General features: G+C 48.4%; 1 protein-coding gene across 1 annotated transcript; it reads right to left on the bottom strand.

Annotated features, from left to right (window-relative positions):
• Positions 1 to 3,881: 3,881 nt before the first annotated feature.
• C23H16orf54 (chromosome 23 C16orf54 homolog) lies at positions 3,882 to 5,968 on the bottom strand. The gene is made up of 2 exons (XM_048332393.1): positions 5,903 to 5,968; positions 3,882 to 5,107 (listed from the first exon to the last, which is right to left on the bottom strand). The coding sequence occupies exon 2, from the start codon at positions 5,105 to 5,107 to the stop codon at positions 4,430 to 4,432; it is 678 nt and encodes a 225-aa protein (XP_048188350.1). The 5' UTR covers positions 5,903 to 5,968; the 3' UTR covers positions 3,882 to 4,429.
• Between the last annotated feature and the right edge of the window lie 2,498 nt (positions 5,969 to 8,466).

Below are 8,466 nucleotides of genomic sequence, written 5' to 3'. Positions count from 1 at the left end.
ACATCTAGTTTGGTGGGAAGAGTAGCTTCCTTCCTGTCTTGCAGTTTTTTGGCTCAAAGCTTCAGGAGCTCTACGCAGCACCTGTAAAGAGCTATTCCAGGCAGATTGTTCACATCCGCAGTCCTGCTACTGGGTCCTGCTACTGAGAAAGGAGCATCTAGAACCCTATGGAAAGAAGGGAGGGAGAGATGGAGGGTAGGAGAAAGAGAAGGAGGGAAGGAGAAAGAAAGGAGGGAAGGAGGGAGGGAGGAAGGCCGTAGGAGGAAAGGAGCCACATGCTGGTGGCTCAATGCCTGTCATCCTAGCTACTCAGGAGGCTGAGATCTGAGGATCACAGTTGGGAGCCAGTTTGGTAGGAAAGCCTGTGAAACTCTTATCTCCAATTAGCCACCAAATAAGCCAGAAGTGGAGCTGTGGCTCAAGTGGTAGAACAGTGCTCAAGGTTGTGATTTTGGTCAAAGCGGTTTCTGTGGAGTTCTGGATGTGAACAGAAGCTGGCAGCTGGCTGCGAAGCAGAGGCAGTTAAGATGCTGTAGGTGGCCAGCTCCTTCTAGAAGATGCGCTATGAAGAAAGTTCATGTTGCTATATGTGAAGGATAAAGAAATTGCATGGGGTTTGAGTTGTGGCTCAAACCCATGCTTAGTAAGCATGAAGGCCCGAGTTCAAACTCCAATGCTGCAAAGGAAATAATTTTGTTTATTAGTTTGTTTTAAGGGGGAAATATTTGTTGTCCTGTCTGTCTTATTAAACTCTTCAGCCTCCTACTTCAGCCTCTGAAATAGCTGAGACTACAGGCCTGCCCTACCATGCCCAGCATGTTATAGGAGAGATTTGAAATGTACTTATATAAAGAAATAGTTTATTTTATTTTATTTATTTATTTTTGCCAGTCCTGGGCCTTGGACTCAGGGCCTGAGCACTGTCCCTGGCTTCTTTTTGCTCAAGGCTAGCACTCTGCCACTTGAGCCACAGGGCCACTTCTGGCCATTTTCTATATATGTGGTGCTGAGGAATCGAACCCAGGGCTTCATGTATACAAGGCAAGCACTTTTGCCACTAGGCCATATTCCCAGCCCAGAAATAGTTTATTTTGTGGGATGTATTTTTGTGTTGAAATAACTTGGCAAACACATGCTCCCTATAAACCAAGTAGACATGCCACATAATTAAGCAAACATTCTTTAAGATAGCCAGTTAAGTTGCAAAAAAGCCAGTTCCTGAAAGCACACAGGAACAGGAAATGGAAAACTGAGTGGGTTGTGTGAGCTGCTGAGTGGCTTAGTTCTTGGCAATCAGGAGGCTTGTATTTTGCACCCAGAAATGGGAAATGAGGCACAAAAAGACCTTCATCACCCCCTGAGATCTGATGATAACAAGAGATGATCCCCTGAGATTTTATATTCAAAAGCTGGCCTTCCCTTGAATTTGAAGTTCAAATTATGGCATGTCTATGGAATGGAAAGCCCAAATAAAATTAATAAGGTGGCTTCAGGTTGATAATAGTTCTGAACTGTCCTTGGGAGAAGTAAACCCAGACTGTCTTAGAAAGACACATCCTAACTTAGGAATGCCTGAGACAACTTATAAAGAGAAGAGTGTTTGTTTTGCTTTTGTTTGTTGTTATTTTGTTGATTTGCCTGCACTGAGCTTGATCTCAAGTTCTCCCTTAGCTTTTTTTTGCTCAAGGTGAATGCTCTACCATTTGAACCATACCCCTCTTCCAGATTTTTGCTGGCTGATTAGAGATGAGTAACATGGATTTTTTTTTCTTCTACAGGCTAGCTGTGAACTAGGATCCTCAGATCTCAGCCTCCTAAGTAGCTTTCCATGTGAGCCATCTGGACTCAGCCTTTTTCATCTTTTAAATCAACTATTACTATGCAGCCCAGATTGGCCTTGAACTCTCAACCCTCTTGCTTTTGCCTCTCCAGTGCTGGAATTAAAAGTGTGTACCATACCCATTCATCAACTTGTTGTTGTTGTTGTTGTTCAGGGGCTTGAACTCAGGGCCTGAGTGATGTCACAGCTCTTTTGCTCAAGTTAGTGCTCTACTACTTGAAGCCACAGCACCACTTCCAAATTTCTGGTGGTTCATTGGAGATAAGAGTCTTATGGTCTTTCCTGCCCAGGCTGGCTTTGAACCTTGATCCTCAGATCTCGGTTTTTGGAGTAACTAGGATTATAGGCATGAACCACCAACACCTGGCTTCATCTTTTTTTATAAAGAAAAAAATAGAGTCTGGGGTCAATACCTCCAACAGGCAGTGTCTACTAAGAACTTAATAAACTTAGTCTACATTGTATTTTTCTTTGTAATTTCATTTGTATATTTGTTGCTATCTACATTGTATTTATTTTCATGTTACACCTTTTCTTTATGGCAAGTGATACTGATTTTCCATTTATAGGAGTAAAGCAGATATTCCCTTCAAAATAAATTTATTAAGCAAATAGCCTATGTAAAGAAGTACATAACAATACAGGTGGTAAACAAATGTGGCAAATTAATATTTACAACAAAGTTTAGGAAATCAGAACCCCACAGAATGGAAACATCCAACTCCTCTCCTAAAGTGGGGAGTGCAGACATGTGAGCCTCATTTCTATAGGGAAGATCATTACAAGTAAAACCTGCCTCACCTGAATACTGCTAGCTATGTCTATAACCCTAGCTACTCAAGGGATTGCGAACTGCCTCTTATCTCCATTAACCAGCAAAAAGCAACAAGTGGAGCTGTGGCTCAACTAGTAAAGTACTAGTCTTGATCAGAAAAAGTAAAATTTAGCCAAGCTCCAGTGGCTTGTGCCTGTAATCCTAACTACTCAGAAAGCTGAGATCTGAGGACTGAGGTTCAAAATCCGACTAGGCAGGAAAGTTCATGAGACTATTATCTCCAATGAACCACCAAAAAGCTGGAAGTGGAGTTGTGGCTCAAGTGCTAGAACACTGGCCTTAAGTGAAAGAGCTAAGGGACAGCCCCTGGGCCCTGAGTGCATGCCCCAGGACTGGCACACACACAAACAAAAATGCTAACCTACCTCTCTGGACTCTAGCACGGTGAGAGGGAAGATGGTCAAATGACCCATCTAGAAGTTTCGCTTCCCTGGAATTATGGTCCTTTCTACATTGAATCAATCTCTGGCCTATCCACAACGAATGGTAAGATCTAGAAGGCAGAAGTGCTCCTTTAAGGGGATACAAGGAAGAGCATGCTAGTATTGGATTCCAAACCAAAATCAGAGGGCACAAAATCAGAGGTCCAGCTACCTTCAGCAAGTTCCTGTTGCCATTTGGGTCAAAGCCAAGGTTCTTTTTTTTTTTTTTTTTTGCCAGTCCTGGGGCTTGAACTCAGGGCCTGAGCACTATCCCTGGCTTCTTTGTTTTTGCTCAAGACTAGCACTCTACTACTTGAGCCACAGCACCACTTCCGGTTTTTCTGGGGGAACCGAACTTCAGGCATGCTAGGCAAGCACTCTACCCCTGAGCTACATTCCCAGCCCAGCACTGCCTTTTTAGAGAAAGAAATCTGTGCCAGGTATCTCAGCCCCCAAGGTTCATTTGTAAAGATTCCTTAGCAGCTGGGTGCTGGTGGTGCACCCCTATAATCCTAGCTACTCAAGAGGCTGAGAGATAGGAAGATGGGGGTACAAAGTCAGCCCAAACAGACAAATCTGAGTACTCTTAGCTCTAATTAACTAGCAAAAAAGCCAGAAGTGGCAGTGTGGCTTAAGTTAATAGAGAGCTCCAGGCTTGAGTGAACAAGCTAAGCAAGAGCATGAGGCCCAAAGTTTAAGCCCCAGTACTGGCACGCGCACACACACACGCGCGCACACACACACACACACACTCCTTTGCCTTATTTTGCCCTGTGTCTGTTTCCCTGGAGAACCTCTCAGTGGCCATGGCGAGTGGCAGGGTGAACAGTTAAGGAGAGACAAGAACTGTGGCTCTGGAGAGCTGGATTCCTGCCATCTCCTGCCAACACAGCCGCTACCTGTCAGCACCCCATCGGGGCAGCCGCCTGGGATGCTTTCCCGCCATCAGGGCATCCTAGCTACGCACGGATGGAAGGGGTAGAAGATGGTTGATTAGATGCTATTTCCTGCCAGTCTGGATACCTTTTCTTACTTGGGAATTGCGCTGTGATTTCTGGCATGGAGTCCGCTTGCTGTGCCGCTCGCCCTCAGCCGCAGCCTCCGCAGTTGAACCGAGGCTTTCCGGGGCAGTTTCTTGAAGTACAGGCCACGCACACTCACGCTTGCTCACCGCCCAGGCCCAGCAGAATAGAAACCCAGGCCTCAGAGGCCTGGCAGGTGCCTGCAACCCCCAGATCCGCTTGGAGGCTACAGCCTGGAGGTTTCTGTGAAGTGGAGCCCTCTCTAGAAATCTCCAGGTAGCCAGTCCTGGGGCCCTGGGGCCCGGGGGCTTCAGAACCCCACGCTGGTCCGGCCTTCGCGATTCCAGAACGCCGAGATCTGCTCCAGGGTGACCCGAGGCTGGAGACCCCAGTCGGGCTCAGGGCTGCCGGGCCGCTGCCTCCAGGCCTGGGGGGGCTCACAAGGCCCGCGGGGATCTGGTCTCAGGTCAGGCCCGGTCCAGCTCACCACGCCTGTGGTGGGGGCGGTTTCCCCGCAGAGCTGGGATCCCCCGAAGGTGCTTCTGCAGGCGGTCACTGCAGGCGGCGCCTGGGGCGCCAAGGAGCTGGGAGCAGGGTGTGGGGCTGAGGGGTGTAAAGGGGCAGCGGCTCCGGCCTCCAGGGTGCCCCCCAGGGCAAGAGGCTCCAGGCCCCTGTCGGTCAGCAGAGGCACAGCGGAGCCGTACCAGTCCTCGGAGCGCTCTCGGGCGGTGCTCGTGGGTTCGATCCACAGCTCTCCTCCGGGGCGCCACACCAGGGTGGGCGCGCGCTGGCAGGGGTCCCGGCGCAGCGAGCGGCGGAACAGGCGCTCGGCCAGCACGGCCGTGGTCACGATGAAGAAGGCGGCCAGGGAGGCCAGGGCCAGCATGATGGGGATGCAGGGCCCGCAGGGGAGCGGGGGCCACAGGGCTGCCTCAGGAGTGGGGAGGCCTTCCGTGTACCCCGAGGGCTGCTCAGGAGTCAAAGGCATCTGGGAGACACGGGGAGGGGAAAGGAAGGGAGGGGGGAGGAAGCAGATGAGGCTGGGTGAGAGAGGGGGGAGGGCAGCAAGGGTCTCAGCAAGGCTGAGAGCCAGGTCAGTGGCTCCCGCCTGTAATCCCAGCTACTCAAGAGGCTGAGATCTGAGGATCATGGTTTGAAACCAGCCCAGGCAGGAAAGTGGATGAGACTTTGATCTCCAATTAACCACAAAAAGCCAGAAGTGGAGCTGTGGCTCCAGGGGTAGAGCACCAGGCTTGAGTAAGAAAAGGGACAGCGCTCAGGCCCGGAGTTGAAGCTACAGTACTGGCCCGCAGGTGCCACACACACACGAGCAAAAGCAAGAGGCAGGGTGCAACGGGACTCAGACATGGGGACCTAGAGATCCCAAGAGGGGGTACAGTTCAGGCAGAGGCCACAGGAAATCTCTGGGCCTGTAGCTGGGCCTATGGCTTCTCCAGCCACCCCACCCCAGGGTGCCTCAGACAAAAGGCCCTGGCCGCCCCTAGATCCTGCTTTAGCTTAAGAAGGAAGTGGTGAAGAGAAGAAATGAGAATAAACATCTCCTTCTAGCCGCTTCCTGTATGTGTACCCTTTCTTTTGGATCCCCCTGCCAGCCCCCCACAAGGCCTTCTCCCCTTCCCCTCTCCTTGATTTCTGGATTTCACACTACGATGCCAGATCTCAGGTGCCACCACTGTGTGGTCCCAGCCTCTCCTGCCCACCTCTCTCCAGCCTCTGAAGCCCTTGTATCTATCTGTGCGGGGCTCTGTACCCCTCACCTCACCTTGGATCAGTCCCTGGCTCTCTCTTCAGAGTGGCTCTTCCCAGAGCATGCTGGGAGACAGCAGAGTGGTTGACTGAGGGCTGGCCTCAAATGAAGGCGGAAGGGTGGCCACCACCTGTTGCTAGGCAACCATGCCCCAGCTGCTCCTGCCCTCAGTGGGGTGTTTCCAAGGCAACCTGGGGTGGGGGGGGCAATGTGGTCACTGTGGTGAGGAGGCATTTCCTGGGTAAGGTGGGGCCTGAATGGGCAGTGGCTCTGTTGAACTCAGTCTCACCCCACAGTGAGTTCCAGGCCCCAGAGCTCACACCCCAAAAGAATGCAGAGACTCTGCCCTGTCCACTCCTGGGAGGTCGCCCTATGTCTGTCCTGTTCTATCCAGACCACTGGATCTCCGCAAACTCGTCCTGCCTATCTGAAAAAGAATCCAAAACAATAAAGACTTGCTAGGCATCAGTGGCTCATGCCTGTCATCCTAATTACTCAGGAGGCTGAGACCTGGAGGATCACACTTCGAGGCCAGCCCAGGCAGAAAAGTCTGAGGGATTCCATCTCTATTTGACAAGCAAAATGCTTGACTGGAGGTGTGGTTCAAGTGATGGAGCACCAGCCATGAGCAAGAAAACCAAGTGAATGTGAGGCTCTGAGTGAAAGCCCCAGCAACTTCACAAAAAAAAGAAAGAAAGAAAGAGAGAGAGAAAGAAAGAAAACTAAAACCACACTACCCAGAAATTCTATTTCCCTATGTACAAACTTAAGAACTGAAAGCAGTGACTGAAAAAAGTTATTTATACATTATGTTCTCAGCTGCTATCATAGCAGCCTATAACAGTGGACATAGCCCAAATATCCCCTGGAATGTGAATTGATTAAAAAAATAAATGTAGTTTACTCAAACAATAGAGTAGTACTTCATTTTTGAAAAGAGAGGGGTTGGAGGCGTGGCTCAGTTGGTAGGGCAATAGTCAAAGTGTCAGGTCCCCATCTTAGACCTAAAACAAAGAAAAGAATACAAAAGAAAAGAAGTTAATGTGCTGGATATGGTGTTACAAGTGTCTAATCCCAGCAAATCAGGAGGCTAAGACAGGAAGATGTTGAGTTCAAGGGCAACCTGGGCTACATCTTGAGATCTTTTTTTTTGGGGGGGGGGCAGTCCTGGGCCTTGAACTCAGGGCCTGAGCACTGTCCCTGGCTTCTTTTTGCTCAAGGCTAGCACTCTGCCACTTGAGCCACAGCGCCACTTCTGGCCATTTTCTGTATATGTGGTGCTGGGGAATCAAACCCAGGGCCTCATGTATACAAGGCAAGCACCCTTGCCACTAGGCCATATCCCCAGCCCCACATCTTGAGATCTTGTCTCCAAAAAAAAGCAAACCTGGGGGCTGTTACCTCAGTGACAGAGGAGTACTTACCTAGCACATGGAAGCCCATAGGCTGGCTCTCCAGCACTGCAAACTTTCTTTTTTTTTTTTTAAAGCAATTTAAATGTGTGATACAATATACATGAATTTAGAAAATATTATGCTAAGTCAAATAAGCCATTCACAGAAGAGTAGGGCATCTAGCTTTCCCTATTTTTGCAAAAGAAAAGCAGGAAATGCTTTAAGCTTAATAGAGTACATTTAAAAGCCACAAGGAGAAGTTCTATGCAAGTGGACAACTTCTTGCTTTATGAATTTTACATAGTGAGCATATTTTTACACACACATTTACAATGTTATTGATTGTAGGGAAGCTTGGGCGCCAGCTGCTCAAGTCTCTAATCCTGTCTATACAGAAAGCTGAGATCTGAGGATCACAGTTCAAAGCCATCCCAGGTACAAAAGGCTGTTAATGTCCAGTTAACCAGCAAAGAAGCTGGACTGGAGACATGACTCAAGTTTAAAATGCCAGCCTTGGGGGAAAAAGCTGAGCGAGAGCCACAGAGATGCCAAGTTCAGGCCTTGATACCACAACACACACACACACACACACACACACACAGAGTTTTAATGCATGGTGTATTTCTTACAATGTACTGATACATTAATATTAATAGAAGGAAGAAAACAGAATACTTCATAGCCAATAAATGTCTTTTCCAAAGTGAAAAAAAAGCAATTTAAATGTGTGATACAATATACATGAATTTAGAAAATATTATGCTAAGTAAAATAAGCCATTCACAGAAGGACAAGTACTTCAAGCTGATCCTTATTGGAGGTGTTTAGCATTGTCAAGTTCATTCAGAGACAGTGAAGTAGGCATTGCCCAGGGCTGGAGTAAAGGAATGGGAGTTATTGTTTAATGGGTGTTGTATTCCTGTCTGAGACAATGAAAACATTCTAGAAGCCAGGCACCACTGTAATCCTCACACCTGTAATCCTAGTTACTTGGGAGGCTGAGATCTGAAGATCATGATTCAAAGTCAGCCTGGACAGGCTCTTATCTCCAATTAACCACCAAAAAACCCAGAAGTAAAGCTGTGACTCAAGAGGTAGAGCACCAGCTTTGAGCAAAGAACTAAGGAACAGAACTCAGATCCTGAGTTCAAGCTCCAGTACTGGTACACGCGCATGTGCACACAT

The sequence above is a fragment of the Perognathus longimembris genome, chromosome 23, assembly GCF_023159225.1.
Source record: "Perognathus longimembris pacificus isolate PPM17 chromosome 23, ASM2315922v1, whole genome shotgun sequence".
In the NCBI taxonomy this organism is placed as follows: domain Eukaryota; kingdom Metazoa; phylum Chordata; class Mammalia; order Rodentia; family Heteromyidae; genus Perognathus; species Perognathus longimembris.
The sequence above is the reverse complement of the archived record's forward strand: the minus strand, read 5'-3'. Positions and strand labels throughout refer to the sequence as shown.

Bases quoted from the DNA above. Each gene is read 5' to 3' on its own strand.
- C23H16orf54 (XM_048332393.1), bottom strand. From the start codon at position 5,107: ATGCCTTTGACTCCTGAGCAGCCCTCGGGGTACACGGAAGGCCTCCCC.